The sequence below is a fragment of the Cervus elaphus genome, chromosome X (genome assembly GCF_910594005.1).
Source record: "Cervus elaphus chromosome X, mCerEla1.1, whole genome shotgun sequence".
Classification (NCBI taxonomy): domain Eukaryota; kingdom Metazoa; phylum Chordata; class Mammalia; order Artiodactyla; family Cervidae; genus Cervus; species Cervus elaphus.
Window position 1 is genome coordinate 119,326,328 of NC_057848.1, and position 20,143 is coordinate 119,346,470.

General features: G+C 39.0%; 1 protein-coding gene across 4 annotated transcripts in view; it reads left to right on the forward strand.

Moving 5' to 3' along the window:
- SHROOM4 (shroom family member 4) overlaps nt 1–20,143 on the forward strand; it is a 237,390-nt gene that overhangs the window by 99,356 nt on the left and 117,891 nt on the right. For 3 of the 4 annotated variants that reach the window (XM_043895371.1, XM_043895365.1, XM_043895366.1), the window contains exon 2: nt 15,873–16,024. In XM_043895371.1, the coding sequence (XP_043751306.1) occupies nt 15,873–16,024 (152 nt within the window). Of the gene's footprint in view, nt 1–15,222; nt 15,346–15,872; nt 16,025–20,143 lie in introns of all 4 variants that reach the window. The other variant, XM_043895367.1, reaches the window with a different exon arrangement.

Sequence of the window (20,143 nt, forward strand, 5' to 3'; positions counted from 1 at the left end):
TAAGTTAATGTGTCCTATTTACAGTGTTTTTTAATCTTATGTGGTATATAAAAGACTACTGGTATATTCAGTCCCCTAGGCTCAGCCACTAGTTTTGCACTCCATGCTCTCTTAATGCTAGGGGGAATCATCAAGGACTTTAAGTTTTTAGACTATTAAAACCCTGTACAAGGGAACTTATATCATGGTTGTATATAGTGAACTCTTTTGCTGGCAACTGCTTCTAGAAATCAGGAACAAAGTCTTTAACCTGCTGCCATATCCATTTGTTGAGCTTTCGATCTTTTTCCACCTCAGTCCTCCCTGAACACTCTCTACTACATCAGCTTTGTAAGGGTCTTTGCTCACTTGTACCGCTGAAATTCATAGCTTATTAGACAGCTAAGAAACATAGGTAATACAGTAGGAGGCAGTAATGGTATCTGAAGAAGAGATACTTGCCAGTGTGACAATGGCCTGACCTAAAGTTCTGCTTCTCAGAGTGGGTAGCAGGAATCCTAGGGACCATGACAAAGAGACATACCTGAGATAGACAGGAGAAACAAAGGTGGATGGCTCCAAGATTAGATAAGGGATTGATTCTGGTTTTATATCAATATAGAAATTAGTTGATGATTTAAACTTTTCATCTTTACTAGTTGACAGATAAAGAAAACAAAGTGCTTGTCTTCATCTTCATTTCCTACTGAAATCAGCTACTTTATTGGAAGGGGGTGGGTGGCTGGGTGGGAGGTGGAGCAGATGAATATTATCTCAAAGCCCAGAGGAACAATGGGCAAATTCATAAATTTTAGCCCTATCATGAAGGCTTACTCTTTGAGTGAAATACTTTTGCCTTGATTAAAGCTATGAGTATGTGAATATAGTGCCCAATCCTTGGGCCCTACCTCAAAAACTACAATCTGTATAGTGTAGAGTTCTTAAAAGTATCTCTTAAATTAAAGGATAAGTGTTTTATATATATATATATATATATATATATACACATACACATGTGTATATATATGTATATAACTTATTTGAGATTGACAAATTTTTTGGGTAGGATACAAAAAGTAATGATCATAAAAATACAGTATTAGAGTTCGTCAAAATAAAAATATGTTCATTTTAGATGTCACTATATATATAAATGCACATATCTCAGTGAATTTTAGATGTATATATATTTCCCATGTAATCAGTTCCCAGATTAACATGTAAAACATTTCTAGCACCTCTGAAAGTTATGCTCATGTGCTTTCACAGTCAGTACACCCTCTCAGAGGTAACTACTAATCTTTTTATCACCATAGATTAGTTTTGTCTGTTCTTGTTCTTTAAATAAAATCATACAATATTTGTTTTAGTCTGGTCTGTTTCGCTCAATGTAATATTTTTGATAGGCATCCACTTCATTGCATGTATCAATAGTTCTTTTTTTTTGTTGCTAGACAGTATGCTAATTTGTGTATAAGTATCTCTTGATGGGTCATTCTTGCATGCATGTGTGCTAAGTCGCTCAGTCATATCCAGCTCTTTGCAACCCCATGGACTGTAGCCCACCAGGCTCCTCTGTTCATGGAATTCTCCAGACAAGAATACTGGAGTGGGTTGCCATTTCCTCCTCCAGGAGAACTTCCTGACCCAGGGATCAAACCTGAGTCTCTTATGTCTCCTGCATTGGCACCACCCGGGAAGCCCCAGGATCATTCTTAGTTTTTGTCTATTGTAAATAAAGCCACTATGAACAATCAAGTCTTTTTTTGTGGACACATACACTGCTTTCTCTTAGGTATACTTGGATATACAAATTCTAGGTCCTAGATTAGATACACAGATTTCCAAAGTGGTTGTACAATTTTACACTGCCACCAGCAATGTGGAGTTCATATTGTTGTACATATATTTTTAGTGAAGTTCCTGTTTAAGTCTTTTGCCAGTTGTCAATTGGTTGTCTTTTTCTTATTGATTTTCTGAATATAAATCCTTTGTAAGATATATGCATTATGAATATGTTTCTGGTCTGTGGCTTGTCTCTTCACATTTTTAGTGACATTTTAAGGAACATTTTTATCTTGATGAACTCCAATATAACACTGTATCTTTTATGATTATTGCTTTTTTGTATCCTGCCTAAAAAATTTTGCCCACCTCAGGGTCATAAAGATATTCTGTGTTTTCCTTTAAAAGCTTTATGGTTTTAGCCCTCTCATTGAAGTCTGGCCAAATTTTTTTTAGTACAAATTTATATCAGTGAAAATGTTTTGAGCACATGTCCCCAATGTACGTAATTTTATTTAGGATGATACAGTCTACCACCACCAATATTAAATACTGATAAGGTTTATTTTTTAATTAGATAAACATAAATGTAATCAGAACTCCATTATCTCCCTTTCCAGTAGATCATTTGTGTATAGCCTGGGGCATATAAATCCATCCTACAGACTACTGTTCTAAATCACCAAAAGCTAAATAACATTTTTGACAAACACTGATAACATTAAATGGCAGCAAAAAATTTCAGTGTCAATAAATGGCTAGAGTTGACAAAGTGTGAACAGGATCCCAATGAGCATATTTGCTGATAATGTAAGAAACTCTGAGTTTGCTCTTGCACAGTGACTTTTTTTCTTCCTTACTTGACTTATGGAGACAGCAGGACTGATTAACTTAGTAGGAGCAAAGACCAACTTGCTTTTGTTTGCTGATGTAGGATACAGTGCTCTTAACTCCCTACCCCTTTCCTCATCACCAAGTTCTTAGAGTTGAGCTTGGCTCTGGACTGAGTTTTTTGCAAAGATGTTTAGAATTTGCCTTGGGATAATCCCTGGGGAAATTTAATGATTTGGCGCATTGAGAGCTTTCCTTATGAGGATTAGTAAAATAGATGGCAGTTAAGCAGCTTGGGAGGAACGAGTTGTCTGTAAAGATTGGTCATACTCTAGGGCACAGTTCCCTTGGTCCAAGGTCAGCAGAGCCAGTGGTTTTGATCCACAGAACTTTATACTCTGGGGCAGCCCCTTGTAGGATTCTTAGTTGGTAAGGGAAAGAATATCTTCTTTGGTGTCCACGTCCTCAATCTGGTTCCACATAGGAATTACTACTTAGAACCATGCCTATTTACATCTTTTTAGTTGGTTGATGCTTTTTAATTCTCATTTATTTCAGAGAGGGGCTTTTGTTTACTGTTTTGCCTTTGGGGAAGCTGGGGTAAGGTAGGGAAGATGAAATTAGAAGTGACAGTTTCTTGTTTTTCAAATCTAGACTACTTTGGAGTTTGGGAGGAATTTTGAAGGGAGAGAGTGACAACCTAGAAGGATGGGAGGTGAGAGGGAGGTTCAAGAGGGAGGGGATGTATGTATACCTATGGCTGATTCATGTTGTTGTATGGCAGAAACTAACATAATATTATAAATAACTATCCTCCAATTAAAAATTTAAAAATAAAGAAACAAGTTAAGGGCAGGTAGTTTGTCTGCAGCCCAGACTGTTGAAAGCCATGGCAAATAGGCTGCAGAGGTTTCAAACCCTGCATCTCCCTTGTCCAGGTCACTCTGATTAATTCCTCCTAGCATGAGCAGATTCTCGGGGATACCAATGGGGTAAGAGAGGGAAGATCAGAAACAGCCCCAACTTGTGGTCTCCGCAAGTCAAACTCAGTTTCAGAATAAGCACAGACTTTATCTATTATTTGATGATCCATTCCTGATAGTTAAACTTCTCAAGGCCAGATTATCTCCATCTCTACGTTTTCTCTCTACTGATTACACAGAAAAGGCCAAATTGCTGAATTGCTGTCTGGAGTGTTACTCAAAACTTGAAAATCTTTCCAAAAGTTATAAAAAGACATTCAGAGAATATACTTTTTTTTTTTTTTTTTTTTTGATGCATTGGGTCTTAGTTGCGGCATCTTTCAGCAGGGCATGCCAGCTCTTCTTGTGGTGTGTGGCTCAGTAGTTGCAGCTCGTGGGCTTAGTTGTCCTGCAGCATGTAGAATCTTAGTTCCTTGACCATGAATTGAACCCCATGTCCCCTACACTGGAAGGCAGATTTTTAACCACTAGACTACCAGGGAAGTTCCAGAGGATATACTTATTTTTTTAAAGCAATATAGTTACTGTTGGGCTTCCCTGGTGGCTCAGATGGGAAAGCATCTGCCTGCAGTATGGGAGACCTGGGTTTGATCCCTGGGTCAGGAAGACCCCCTGGAGAAGGAAATGGCAACCAACTCCAGTACTCTTGCCTGGAAAATCCCATGGACGGAGGAGCCTGGTAGACTACAGTCCATGGGGTCGCAAAGAGTCAGACACAACTGAGTGACTTCACTTTCACTTTCATAGTTACTGTATTCTGAGTGGACCTTTTCCATTTATGTAGTTCAAAAAAGTTAATTCACACAATTAGCTATGTTGTTTGCCTTTTTAGACAGTAGACAAGCTGGTGGAGGTAGGAGAATGGGCGGGTACAGTGGTCCCTAGGTATCCATGAGGGATTGGTTTTAGGACCCCCGTGGATACCAAAGTCTATGGAAGCTCAAGAATCTTAGAGTTTGCCCTCCCTTAAATATATGATTTTGCATCCATGAATTCAACCAACTGGATGAACCTGTGGGTTCAGGACTGTGGTATAACCTGGCTAGAAGCCCTAGAACTGGACAACGAAGTTTCAGTTAATTGCCTAATTTTTCCAATAAATATTTCATAGCAAGCAAAGGTATTCACAATCATGCCATTGACATTTTAAAAAACTTTTATTTTGAATTGGGGTACAGCCAATTAACAATTTTGTGATAGTTTCAGGTGAACAGTGAAGGGACTCATCCATACATTTACATGTATCCATTCTACCCCAAACTCCCCTCCCATCCAGACTGGCATATAACATTGAGTATAGTTACATGTGCTACAGAGTTGGTCATCCATTTTAAATAGAGCAGTGTGTACATGTCCATCCCAAGCTCCTTAACTATCCCTTACCCCTTTTCTTCCCACCTGCAACTGTAAGTTTGCTCCCTAAGTTTGTGTGTCTCTTCCTATTTTGTAAATTCATTTGTATAATTTCTTTTTAGATTCCACATATAAGAGATGTTGTACAATATCTGTCCTTCTCCGTCTGACTTACTTCACTCAGTATGACACTCTCTAGGCCCATCCATGTTGCTGCAAATTGCATTATTTCCTTTTTTACTGGCTGAGTAATATTCTATTGTATATATGTACCACATCTTTATTCATTCCTCTGTTGATGGACATTTAGGTTCGTGTCTATCATGTCTTGGCTTTTGTAAACTGTGTTGTAATGAATATTAGGGTGCAAGAATCCATGGATCATGTTTTTCTCCAGATATATGCCCAGGAGTTGAATTGCAAGGTCATATAGTAGCTTTATTATTAGTTTTTTAAGGAACCTCCATACTGTTCTCCATAGTGGCTGTACCAGTTTACATTCCCACCAACAATGTAGGAGGGTTCCCTTGTCTCCACATCCTCTCCAGCATTTATTATTTGTGGTGTGAGGTGATATCTCATTGTAGTTTTGATTTGCATTTCTCTGATAATTAGCTATGTTAAACATCTTTTCATGTGCCTCTTGGCCATCTGTATGTCTTCTTTGGAGAAATGCCTATTCAGGTATTCTGCCCATTTTTTGATTGGGTTGTTTGCTTTGATGCTGTTAAGCATCATGAGCTGTTTGTAAATTTTGGAGACTAATCCTTGTCAGTCACATCATTTGTAAATATTTTCTCCTAATCTGTGGGTTGTCTTTTTGCTTGGTTTATTGTTTTCTTTGTTATGCAAAAGCTCTTGAATTTAAGTAGATCCCATTTGTTTATTTTTGTTTTTATTTCCATTATTCTGGGAGACAGATCAAAAACGACATTGCTGTGATTTATGTCAATGTTCTACCTATGTTTTCCTCTAGGAGTTTTATAGTGCCCAGTCTCACATTTAGATCTTTAACACATTTTGAGCTTATTTTTGTGTATGGTGTTAAATAATGATCTAATTTCAGTTTTTTTTACAAGTAGCTGCCCAGTTTTCCTAGCACCATTCATTGAAGAGACAGTCTTTGCAAAATTGTCTGTCTTCCCTCCTTTGTCATAGATTGACCATAGGTGCATGGGTTTATTTCTGGGTTTTCTATCCTGTTCTGTTGATCTATTTTTTGTGCCAGTACCATACTATTTTGATAACTGTAGCTTTGTAGTATAGTCTAAAGTCAGGGAGCCTAATTCTTCTGCTCTGTTTTTCTTTCTCAAGGTTGCTTTGGTTATTTGGGGTCTTTTGTGTCTCCATGCAAATTTTAAGATTTTTTTCTTCTAGTTCTGTGAAAAATGCCATTGGTAATTTGATAGAGATTGCATTGAATCTGTAGATTGCCATGTGCAGTATAAGCATTTTGACAATATTGATTCTTTCAATACACGAACATGGTATATCTTTCCATCTATTTGTGTCGTCTTCAATTTCTTTCATGAATATCTTATAGTTTTCAGAGTACACATATTTTGTCACCTTATTAGGTGGATCTGTGCATGCTAAGTTACTTCAGTTGTGTCTGACTCTTTGCAACTCCATGGACTGTAACCCTCCAGGTTCCTCTGTCCATGGGATTCTGCAGGCAAGAATACTGGAATGGGTTTCCATGCCCTCCTCTAGGGGATTTTCTTGGCTCAGGGATAAAAACCGTGTATTTTACATCTCCTGCATTAGCAGGTGGGTTCTTTACCACTTGCACCACATGGGAAGACTAAGCTTTTGCTTTTGGGCTTGCCTGGTGGCTCAGATGGTAAAGAATCTGCCTGCAATGCAGGAGACCTGGGTTCAATCCATGGGTTGGAAAGATCCCCTGGAAGAGGGCATGGCAACCCACTCCAGTATTCTTACCTGGAGAATTCCATGGACAGACAGGCCTGGTGGCTTACAGTCCATGGGGTCGCAAAAGGTTGGACATGGCTGAGTGACTAACAGTTTCACTTTAGATAGGTTTATTCCTAGGTATTTTATTCTTTTTGATGTGATGGTAAATGGAATTTTCTGAAATATCTCTTTCTGACCTTTCATTGTTAGTGTATAGAAAAACAACAGATTTCTGTCTATTAATTTTATAACCTGCAACTTTACCAAATTCATGATGAGTTCTAGTAGTTTTCTGGTAGCATGTTTAGGATCTTCTATGTATAGTATCATGTCATCTGGAAACAGTAACAGTTTAACTTCCAATTTGGATTCCCTTTATTTTTTTTCTTCTCTGATTGCTTTAGCTAGGATTACCAAAACTATGTTGAATAAAAGTGGGAAGAGTGGACATCTTTCTCTTGTTTCTGATCTTAGAGATCTTGTTTCTGATCTTAATGCTTTCCACTTTTCATCATTGAGTGTGATGTTAGCTGTAGGTTTGTTATATATGACCTTTATTATGTTGAAGTATGTTCCCTCTCTGCCCACTTTGTGGAGAGTATTTTTTTTTTATCACAAATGAGTGATGAATTTTGTCAGAAGCTTTTTCTGTTTGTATTGACATGATCATATAGTTTTTATTCTTCAATTTGTTGATGTAGTGTATCACATTGATTGATTTGTGGATATTGAAAAATCCTTGTATCACTGGATAAATTCCAGTTGATTATGGTGATTGATATATTTAATGTAATGTTGGATTCAGATTGCTAGTATTTTGTTGAGGATTTTTGCATCTATGTTCATCAGTGATATTGCCTGTAATTTTATTTTTTTGTGTGGTATCTTTGTCTGGTTTTGGTTTCAGGGTGAATGAGTTTGAAAGTTTTCCTTCCTCTGCAATTTTGGAACATTTTCAGAAGGATAGGTGTTAACTCTTCTCTAAATATTTCAAAGAATTCACTTGTGAAGTCATCAGGTCCAGGACTTTTCGTTTGTTGAGAGTTTATAATCACAGTTTCAGTTTCAATGCTTGTGATTATTCTGTTCATATTTTCTAATTCTTCCTGGTTCAGTCTTGGGAGAATGTACCTTTCTAAGAATTTGTCCATTTCTTCCAGGTTGTCCATTTTATTGGCATACAGTTTCTCATAGCAGTTTCTTATGGTCCTTTGTATTTCTGTGGGGTCAGTTTTAACTTCTTCTTTTTCATTTCTAATGTTATTGATTTGAGTCCTCTCCCTTATTTTTTCTTGATGAGTCTGGCTAAAGGTTTATTAATTTTGTTTATCTTTTCAAAGAACAAGCTCTTTGATATCTACAATTGTTTTCTTTGTCTTTATTTCATTTATTTCTGCTTGGATTTTTATGATTTCTTTCTACTAACTTTAGGTTTTGTTTGTTCATCTTCCTCTAGTTTTTTAAGTGTAAGTTTAGGTTGTTTACTTGCAATTTTTCTTGTTTGCTGAGGTAAGATCATATTGCTACAAACTTCCCTCTTAGAACTGCTTTTGCTGCATCCCATAGGTTTTGAACTATTGCGCTTTCATTTTCATTTTTCTCTAGGTATTGTTTTATTTCCTCTATGATTTCTTCAGTGATCCATTGGTTGTTTAGTAACATATTATTTAACTGCCACATATTTGTATTTTTTTATAGTTTTATTTCTTGTAGTTTATTTCTCGTCTCATTGCATTGTGATCAGAAAAGATGCTTTATGTGATTTCAATGTTCTTATATTTACCAAGGTTTACCTTGTAGCCCAGCATGTGGCCAATCCTGGAGAATGTTCCATGTGCATTTGAGAAAAATGTGTAGTCTGCTGCTTTTGGATGGAATGCTCTATAAATATCAATTAATTCCACCCGGTTTAATGTGTCAGTTAAGGCTTGTGTTTCCTTATTAATCTTCTGTCTGTATGATCTGTCCATTGATGAAAGTGGGGTGTTAAAGTTCCCCACTGTTATTATGTTACTTTCAATTTCTCCCTTTATGGTTGTTAGTATTTACCTTACATATTGAGGTGCTACTATGTTGGTGCATATATATTTGTAACTGTTCTGTCTTCATCTTGGATTGAATTCTTGATTATTATGTAGTGTCCTTCTTTATCTCTTATAACAGTCTTTGTTTTAAAGTCTATTTTGTCTGATAGGGGTATTGCTACTCCAGCTTCTTTTTTTAATTTCCATTTGCATGGAATAGTTTCTCCCATCCCCTTACTTTCAGTCTGTAAGTGTCCCCAGATCCGAAGTGGGTATATAGTAGATAGCATATATTCAAATCTAGTTTTTGTATACACTCAGCCAGTCTATGTCGTTTGGTTGGTGCATTTAATCCACTTAGATTTAAGGCAATTACTGATACATATAATCATATTGTTGTTGTTATTGTTTAGTCTCTAAGTCATGTCCTACTCTTTTGCAGCCTCATGGGCTGAGCCCACTAGGCTCCTCTGCCAATTATCCTATTACTATTTTCTTAATTGTTTTGAATTTATTTTTCTGTCACTCTTTTCATTTTCTTGTGTTTCCTGCCTAGAGAAGTTCCTTTAGCATTTGTTGTAAAGCTGGTTTGGTGGTGCTGTATTCTCTTAACTTTTGCTTGTCTGGAAAGCGTTTGATTTCTCCGTGAAACCTGAACAAGACTCTTGTTGGGTAGACTATTTATGGTTGTGGGTACTTCCTTTTCAGAACTTTAAATATATCATGCCATTCCCTTCTGGCTTGTAGAGTTTCTGTTGATAAATCAACTGATAACTTTATGGGCGTTCCCTTAAAGTATGTTATTTGTCATTTCTTCCTGGTTGCTTTTAATATTTTATCTTTCTCTTTAATTTTTGTCAGTTTGATTACTATGTCTTGGTGTATTCCTCCTTGGGTTTATCCTACCTGGGCCTCTCTGGCTATTTCCTTTCCCATGTTATGGAAATTTTCAACTATTAGCTCTTCAGATATTTTCTTGAGTCCCTTCTCTCTCTCTTCTTCTGGGACCCCTGTAATATGAATGTTGGTGTGTTTAATGTTGTCCCAGAGTTCTCTTAGCCTGTCTTCATTTTTTTCATTATTTTTTCTATATTCTGTTTTGTGACAGTAATTTCTACCATTCCATCTTCCAGGTCAATTATCTGTTTTTCTGCCTCAGTTATTCTGCTATTGATTCCTTCTACTATATTGTTCATCTCTGTTTGCTTGTTCTTTGGTTCTTCTAGGTTTTTGGTAAGCATTTCTTGCATCTTTTCCATTCTTTTTCCAAGTTCCTAGATCATCTTCATCATTATTCTGAATTCTTTTCCTAGAACTTTGCCTATTTCCACTTCATTTGATTGTTTTTCTGGGGTTTTATCTTGTTCCTTCATCTGAAATATAATCCTCTACCTTTTCATTTTGATTAACTTTCTGTAATTGTGGTTTTCATTCTGGAGGCTGTAGGATTGTAGTTTTTGCTTCTTCTGATTGCCCTCTTATGAATAAGGCTATTTAAGAGGCTTGTGCAAGGTTCCTGATGGGGGGAGTGGTGGTAGGAAAAACTGAGTCTTGCTCTGGCAGGCAGGGCTATGCTCAGTAAAACTTTAATCCAGTTGTCTGCTGATGGATGGGACTGCATGGCCTCCCTGTTAGTGGTTTGGCCTCAGGTGACCCAGTCCTAGGGTCTACAGGCTCTATGTTAGGGCTAATGGCGATCTCCAAGAGGGCTCATGTCAAAGGGCACCTCCCAGGACTGCTGTTGGCAGTGCCCCTGTCCCTGCAGCAAGCTGCCACTGACCCATGCCTCACAGGAGACACTCCAACACCAGCAGGTATGCCTAGTTCAGTCTCTTATGAGGTCACTGTTCCTTCCCTGTCAGTCCTGATACACACAAGATTTTGTTTATGCCCTCCAAGTGTGGAGCCTCTGTTTCCCCTAGTCTTGTGGAGGTCCTGCAATTGAATCCTGCTGGCCTTCAAAGTCAGATCCCCTGGCAATTTCTACTCCCTTTGCCAGATCCTCAGGTTGGGAACCCTGATATGGGGCTCAGAATCTTCACAATAGTGGTAGAACTTCTTTTGTATTACTGTTCTCCAGTTTGTGGGTCACCTAACCCTACCGATATGGGATTTGATTTTATTGTTATTGTGCCCCTCCTACTGTCTCATTGTGTCTTCTCCTTTGTCTTTGGGCATGGGGTATCTTTTTTGGTGGGTTCCAGCGTCCTTCTGTCACTGGTTCTTCAACGGCTAGTTGCAATCTCAGTGCTCTCACAGGAGGAGGTGAGCACATGTCCTTCTATTCCACCATCTTGAACCAATCACCATTGACTTTTAATACTGCTCTTACACTATTGTAATAAGGATTCAGTACCTGCTGGTTATTGTTACTGATGATATTTCTCCTGCTGATGCATTTTTTCCACAAGATAAATCTGGTTTAACTTTTCTTTCTTTCACTTTCTCATATTTCCTAGTTTAGTCAAAAAACTTAAGCAAGTATCTGCCATGTGTGTGTGCTTAGTCATCCAGTCATGTCCAATACTTTGCAACCCCGTGGACTATAGCCCACCAGGGTCCTCTGTCCATGGAGTTTCCAGGCAAGAATACTAGAGTGGGTTGCCATTTCCTACTCCAGGGGATCTTCCTGGTTTAGGGATGGAACCCACATCTCCTGCATTGGCAGGCAGATTCTTCACCACTACCCGGGAACCCCAAGTATCTGCTAATATCTTTTGTTTAGTATAAAAGCTACTAGAAAGCCAGTAAATACTGTTAAGTCCATTTTCTTTGTCTTTACTCTCAAGAAGCCAGTTTGTCACTTTGTTGACAGATATTAGAGCATTTCATGCTTCATTGAGGATTCATCAAAAATTTCCAGTTCACCAGCTCATTAGCACAAAATGGGGCTTCAGGAATCTATTTCTCTCAGTATCCCAGCTGTGCTTTTACAAATGTTTCAACCTTGATGGACCACTCTGAAACAATGGATAAATACCACAGGGAAATGAGAGATGGATGTTGCTTAGTCAGTTTCATAGGAAAGAAACATGAGTGAAGGCAGAGCACAGTGGGATTATCTGTGTCAGCAGAATGATAATGCATGACTTTGCTAACTGTACACAGGTCACTGAATGTCAGAGATCCACAGGTCCTCAGAGGTCATCTAGTCAGACCCCCCACTTTTTAACCAATAAGGGTAGAAAAGGCCAAAGGAGGGGAAAGGGACTTCTCCAAGGTCAATTGGGCTTCCCAGGTGGCTCAGTGGTAAAGAATCCACCTGCCAATGCAAGAGACATGGGAGACACAGGTTCAATCCCTGGGTCTGGGAGATGGCCTGGAGGAGGAAATGGCAACCCCACTCCAGAATTCTTGTCTGGGAGATCCTATGGACAGAGGAGCCTAGTGAGCTACAGTCCATAGGGTTGCAAAGAGTCAGCCACGACTGAGTGAACACACACAGACACATACACACACACAGACACACACAAGGTGTATCATCCCTTCCCAACTTTCCAAACACCAGCTGGCTTTTGGCTATTTGACTATGCAATCAATTTTCAATTATTTGAGCCACTCACTGCGAGCCCAATGATCACTTAAATAATCCAAAGTGACACATAAGTTAACCATTGTTTACATTGGTCTTTGTAAAGATGTGTGTTTATTACTGATATTCCAGTGTGTCTGGGTACAATCTGAGAATTCACCACACTTCAAATGAAACAAGAAAGAAACCTTGAAGGGCTGATTCAGGAAGAGCTGGAAAGTTGACCAGCCATACTGAATGGATAGCATCAAATGATGCTGTATAGCCCCTCAAGCAGGACATGCTATTCCAAACATGTTTGTTGATTCACACCTCTCCTGCACTCCAACCAGTTATAAGTTGCACTGTAGGAAGGGAAAAACAATATCTTTTATAGAAGAATATACATATTGTTTTTTTTGCCCTTTCTTCTTTCCCTTTTCTTTCCTTTTCCTTGCTAGAAAAAATGAACAGCTGCTTTATCTTTTATATAAACAAATATGTGGTTGAGCCATTGACCTGGAGAACTGGCTGTCAGGATGCCAAACAATAAATGGAAAACATGCTAGATCCCATGAATATAGAGGTGGAGGAAGGAGGAGGAAGACCAGTGAGCAATACTTTTTACGAGAATCCAAAAGTCAGGAGGAGTAAGAAGGAATCTGTTGTATAGCTCAGTGAATTCCCTGGGTCTGGGAAAGAGCTAGTTTGAAGTATAGTCCAAGGGCTCTTCAACCAAATGGAGTTTCATTTCCTGATCTGGCCCTGTCTGTACTTTGGGATTGTGCTGAGTGCCCATAATTTTCTGGTTTGTTGTCTGCAAATCCTCACACTTGGGCTAAAATGGAATTATTATTATTCATGTTCTGAAGGTGATGCTGCTGATGACTGAGAAAAGGCATGGAACAGAAAAAGTGGCATGAACAATTGGCTTGAGGCTACATTCCAAGAAAGAGTCCCTGCAAGGATTCAGATGGTGGCAGCCAGAGTGGCAGTAGGGAATGAAAAATGCCTGAGCTTTTGATGCAGCCATAATTAAGCATTTTGGTTTAAGAGGTACCCCCTTTCATTTTTTCATCTAGAATAAACAAATCTTGTTGATATAACAAAGTGCTTAATAAACCCGAGGTGGTACTTAATATCAATACATATTGAAGCTCTCCACCTGATGCGGAGAGCTGACTCATTTGAAAAGACCCTGATGCTGGGAAAGATTGAGGGCAGGAGAAGAACAGGATGACAGAGGATGAGATGGTTGGATGGCATCACCGACACAATGGACATGGGTTTGGGTGGACTCCAGGAGTTGGTGATGGACAGGGAGGCCTGGCGTGCTGCGGTTCATGGGGTCGCAAAGAGTCGGACACGACTGAGCGACTGAACTGAACTGAACTGAATTGAAGGAAAGACTTGCTGTGGTTAATGGTAATATGGATAATTGAGTTATGTGAATTTAAAAATAGGTAGAGTGAATTAAGATTAATGTACATCAACAGGAAAAATCTATTAGTATTCATTAGTTAGACTCCTGTTTATGGTTCTTTGTTAGCCTAAGGAAGCCCTTTCTGATAACTAATGCCTGTTGAAAATCCTGCCTGATACTTTCCATGGATGCCAAAGGAATAAGTCATTCACATAGAACTTCTGACATTCAAGTATAGCATTTTACTTCTTTTTCTTTTTTGGCAGCAGTGACTGTGAAGTAATAATGATGATGACAATGGAAATAAGAGATCCTAATTAATTTGCTGAAAGTTGTTCCCCATTTACCAATATTGGCTTGTTTTGTCTTGAGTGGTGGCCCAGGTACTAGAACAAAGGTATATATATTCAATGTCACTTGGCTAACCTATGATTTGTCAGACAAAGGTTAATTTTAAAAAATGTTGGGTTATCAGCAATAAATTTAATAACAGTCTGTGATTTAAGTCAGAACTTCAATTTATTTGATGGGATTTTTTAAATCCTGAATTAACATTTTTCTCTGAGCTCAGGAGGTCTCATCTGCCAAATTGCACATGAGCTGGCCAACCAAAAGCTCATCAATATTCTAACTTACACAATATTGGGATAGATTGGAGCAATGCTATAAAAGACTGAAAGAAAGATTGGAACAAGAGTAGATAAATGTAAAAATACCTGCAGCAAAAACCAGTCCTTAGTTGTCCAGTTTAGAACTTGACTTTCCCTAAGAATTATATGGTTTAATCATCTTCAAATTTTTTTGCCCCCGACAGAAATAAACAAACAAACAAACATCTCTTCTTGATTCCATTCATAGGTTGGACCTTTTTTCACCTGCCCATCTCCATGGACGTATGAACTTTAGATGGTAATCCACACCTGAATCTGGGAGCTATGTGTGCCTCATTAATTTCTGTATCTCTAGCAGTTAGCATGTTGTCCCTTGCATACAAAAACTTTACCAAAAATTAACCAAAAACTTTAGAATAGATTAAAGGATGGATGAGATGACTCCTGTCACCATGGATGAAATTAATGTTGCCATAGGTAGAACTCACCTCTGTGATAGAAAAAATGTAATATACAAAAGTTGATGTAAATAAGGATCCTTAAGGGACATTCTGCTTTGCTTTCGCCTACTCCAGTGGTTGGTAGTTCTTCCTTTGGTTTCAATGCCTACCTCCCAGCCTCACTACATTCCTGCCAAGATTGCCCTTGACCAGTGGAAATTCTGTAGGCTGTGGTGGAACAGGTAATACCTATATTCCCAAGTTTTACCAGTGCCCACTGTGTGACAGACACTGGAAGCATTGTGCTAGGCACTTGTTGAAGAGGTATTGATAAATGACCTTTGTATATTTTGTGATTCCATTCACAGAAGGTTGAGCTGGAAGCCACCTTCAAAGTCTTCAGAGTCAACCCCCTTGCTGCAATAATCAGAGCTCACATTCACTGAGAACTTACTGCCCCCAGACACTTCATAAACTAATGGCCCTGTGAGGTAGGGACGCTTATTTTCTGTATTTCTCATTTGGGGCCATTGAGACATGGAGATGTTAGGTAACTTCCTTGGGGTCACACAGCTAGGAACTACTAGAGCCAAGACTCATGCTCAAGTTTGTCAGACTTCAGAGCCTACTCAGAGAAAAAATCTTGACAAAAGTCATTTTGAGCCTCGTTCTTCTGGCCCTAATTTAGTGTTCATGGATTGCTATCCTATGCTCACACACTGAGGTTTCTTAAAATATTATTTTGTTATTTAGAAGCATTGTCTCCCCAGATGGACTGTGGATTCCTCCAGGGCAGAGATTGCATTATATCTGTGGTGCCTTCTCTCTTGAGGGCATGCCCGGGCTTTGCTTTCAGTAAATAATGGCCTGTGACCAGCTTCTTAACTGTTCTTTCAAGCATCTTGGTGTCATCCCCCAGGCCTTCATGTGGCTCAGAGGTTAGGAGGAGCCAGGAAGTAGAATTTTGGGGAAGGAGTCACCTCACCACCTGCTTTCTGTTTTGTTCTCTACAATACAGATTGAAGATGGAGGCAAGGCAGCCTTGTCCCAGAAGATGAGGACTGGTGATGAGCTGGTGAATATCAATGGCACTCCATTGTATGGCTCCCGCCAAGAGGCTCTCATCCTCATCAAAGGCTCCTTCCGGACCCTCAAGCTGATTGTCAGGAGGTAAGGTACAGGGAGATTTGCTGTAAGGTGCAGGGGCCACTGAAACCTCTTGGTTGGTAATAACCTCAATAGAGGTATGTCTCTATCAATATCAAGGAAAGAGGTGTTTCACATGAACGGAATTTTGCAGACAACTGAAGCAGAATGGCATCAGAGAAAGGGCCTTTGGTTCAAATCCTAGTACTGTCACATGCTACCCATGTTATCTTGGATAAATTTATTTTACCTCTGTAGGACTTAGAATCCTTATTTGCCTTTGAGAGAACTAAATGACTCATTACACGCCAAGGGCCTATCTAACCTACTGTTTTCCCATCTACTCCTTCACACGAGGCTGCCACTGCTGAAACACATATACTTAAAGAGACCCTATTCCCAGCATGGTAGGCCCTCTGGAGGCTGTTGCAAACTCTAAGATAAGAAGCCTGCTCTTGAGGAGTGTGCAGTCTAACAGGGTAGAAAAGACACACGTATGACAAATTAATTAGCAATACATTTTTTAAGAAAGCCATAAAGGAGATTCCACAGGGTAAGGGTGATTGTCAAATGAATTGTTGACCGAAATTGCTGTCAGAGTTCAAGAGAAAGAAAAGGCACTTCAGAAGAGATGATTAGAGTAAGATCTCATTGAGAAGGTGGAATCTTAGCTAAAAGATGGGTAGAATTTGATAAGAAACCATCAGGAGGGGAAAAGCTTTCCAGGTAAGTAGAGTGGCATAAAGAGGAGGAAAATAAAGACAGTCATTCTATTGTTGTCAAAGCATCTGCCTATTGGTGAGGTTTCCATTTGTCTCCCTTTCATTTTGCTGCTGTATATTTGTTTTGTACTACTGGAGTTCATACTTCTCCCCTTCTGTTAGTTTGTTTCCTTTATCTTATACACATCCCTAAGCTTTTCCATCTTAATTATTTTTATTAGAAAAAAATTTAAGTGTCTTCCTGCAGTCATACTTCCCCCTCTGGCTTCTGCCCCATCTTCTTTTTTTTTGCATTTATTTTTATTAGTTCATATCCAGTCTCTTCTTTTAATTCATATCCAGAAGGAGAGTGTATACTCACTGTTTTCTCTTACTTATCATTTATCTTTCCACCCACTGCAGTCTGAATTTGACCCCCAGAAGTCCACTGAAACTTCTCTCTTTCTCTCTCTCTCATTATATACACACACATGCACACACACACATGCACGCACACACACACGTGTGTGTGTGTGTATATATATATATATAATATATATATATATATATATATATGAAACCTCCTAGTTGTCAAAGTCAGTGGGTTATTTCCAGTCTTCATCATATATGACTTACATATGGCATGTGACATTGTTGCTCTGGATTATTCCCTTCTTTGTGAAACTTTCCTTTCTTGCTTTCAAGATATTCTATTGCTTTTCTTTTTTTACCTCTCTGTTCATTTTCTAAATGAGGTTCCTCTACCACTTGCTCTTCCTCTGCCCATTCCTTTTAAATGCCAGTGTTTCCCCTAGTTCTACCCTTTCTATTTTCATTAATATACCATGGAAAAATCTCACCTGATCCCCAAGTTTCAACTATCAACTGTATGTTGATGACTATATCTCTTATGCCCTAGACCCCTGTGGCCAACTTCCTACTGGACATTTATACTTAGATTTCTCAGAAGCATTTCACACAAAACATGCTCAAAACCTAATACATCATCTTCTTCTCATAAGCTCCTGATCTCAGTGACTGGGACCACCATACCCTTAGTAAACCAAGCCATTTTTTATTTCCTCCATTTTTCTCCTGCTCTATGTCCAAATTATCTCAGTTAGTAAGGATGAAAATATATAGGATCCCACTGATTTATTATATTATTAAAACCTGCTGGTCCTTAAGATTAAGCCATGCCTGCCCATGTACCTAGTGGCACTAGTGGTAAAAACCTGCTGGCCAGTGCAGGAGACATAAGAGATGCAGGTTCGATCCCTGGGTTGGGAAGATCCCCTGGAAGGGAGCATGGCAACCCACTCCAATGTTCTTGCCTGGAATTTCATGGACAGAGGAACCTGATGGGCTACAGTATATGAGTTTGCAAAGAGCTGGACAAAAGTTGCTAAAGCAACTTAGCATATATGCATGTCCATGTACCTAGGTAAGAAATGACATGTAAAATAATGTCTTATACAGTAGACACACTGTCACTGACTGTCTTGGATAGGTCATGATTTAGGTTTTAAATAAGGCTTCCTGAAGGAGCAGCTTGGTGAATTTGAAAGTTTTTTTTAAATTTATTTCTAATTAGAGGATAATTGCTTTACAATATTGTGTTGGTTTCTGCCATACAACAACATGAATCAGCTATAGGTATACATATGTTTCCTCCCTCTTGAACCTCTCCCCACCCCCCATCCCATCCCAGCCCTCTAGTTTGTCACAGAGCATCAGATTTGAGCTGTATGCATCATATAGCAAATTCCCACTGATTATCTATTTGACCTATGCAAACTAAAATGGACTGGAATGGGTGAATTTAACTCAGATGACCATTATATCTACTACTGTGGGCAGGAATCCCTTAGAAGAAATGGAGTAGCCATCATAGTCAACAAAAGAGTCCGAAATGCAGTACTTGGATGCAATCTCAAAAACAACAGAATGATTTCTGTTCATTTCCAAGAAAAACGATTCAATATCACGGTAATCCAAGCCTATGCCCCAACCAGTAACGCTGAAGAAGCCAAAGTTGAATGATTCTATGAAGACCTACAAGACCTTTTAGAACTAACACCCAAAAAAGATGCCCTTTTCATTATAGGGGACTGGAATGCTAAAGTAGGAAGTCAAGAAACACCTGGAGTAACAGGCAAATTTGGCCTTGGAGTACAGAATGAAGCAGGGCAAAGGCTAATAGAGTTTTGCCAAGAGAACGCACTGGTCATAGGAAACACCTTCTTCCAACAACACAAGAGAAGACTCTACACATGGACATCACCAAATGGCCAACACCAAAATCAGATTGATTATATTCTTTGCAGCCAAAGATGGAGAAGCTCTATACAGTCAGCAAAAACAAGACTGGGAGCTGACTGTGGCTCAGATCATGAACTCCTTATTGCCAAATTTAGACTTAAACTGAAGACAGTAGGGATAACCACTATACTATTCAGGTATGACCTAAATCAAATCCCTTATGACTATACAGTGGAAGTGAGAAATAGAGTTAAGGGACTAGATCTGATAGACAGAGAGCCTGATGAACTATGGACGGAGGTTCGTGACATTGTACAGGAGACAGGGATCATGATCATTCCCGTGGAAAAGAAATGCAAAAAGGCAAAATGGTTGTCTGAGGAGGCCTTACAAATAGCTGTGAAAAGAAGAGAAGCAAAAAGCAAAGGAGAAAAGGAAAGATATTCCCATTTGAATGCAGAGTTCCAAGGAATAGCCAGGAGAGATAAGAAAGCCTTCCTCAGTGATCAATGCAAAGAAATAGAGGAAAACAACAGCATGGGAAAGACTAGAGATCTCTTTAAGAAAGTTAGAGATACCAAGGGAACATTTAATGCAAAAATGGGCTCAATAAAGGACAGAAATGGTGTGGACCTAACAGAAGCAGAAGATACTAAGAAGAGGTGGCAAGAATGCACAGAAGAACTGTACAAAAAAGATCTTCATGACCCAGATAATCACAATGGTGTGATCACTCACCTAGAGCCAGACATCCTGGAATGTGAAGTCAAGTGGGCCTTAGAAAGCATCACTATGAACAAAGCTAGTGGAGGTGATGGAATTCCAGTTGAGCTATTTCAAATCCTGAAAGATGATGCCGTGAAAGTGCTGCACTCAATATGCCAGCAAATTTGGAAAACTCAGCAGTGGTCACAGGACTGGAAAAGGTCAGTTTTCATTCCAATCCCTAAGAAAGGCAATCCCAAAGAATGCTCAAACTACCACATAATTGCACTCATCTCACACACTAGTAAAGTAATGCTCAAAATTCTCCAAGCCAGGCTTCAGCAATACGTGAACCGAGAACTTCCCGATGTTCAAGCTGGTTTTAGAAAAGGCAGAGGAACCAGAGATCAAATTGTCAAAATCTGCCGGATCATTGAAAAAGCAAGAGAGTTCCAGAAAAACATCTATTTCTGCT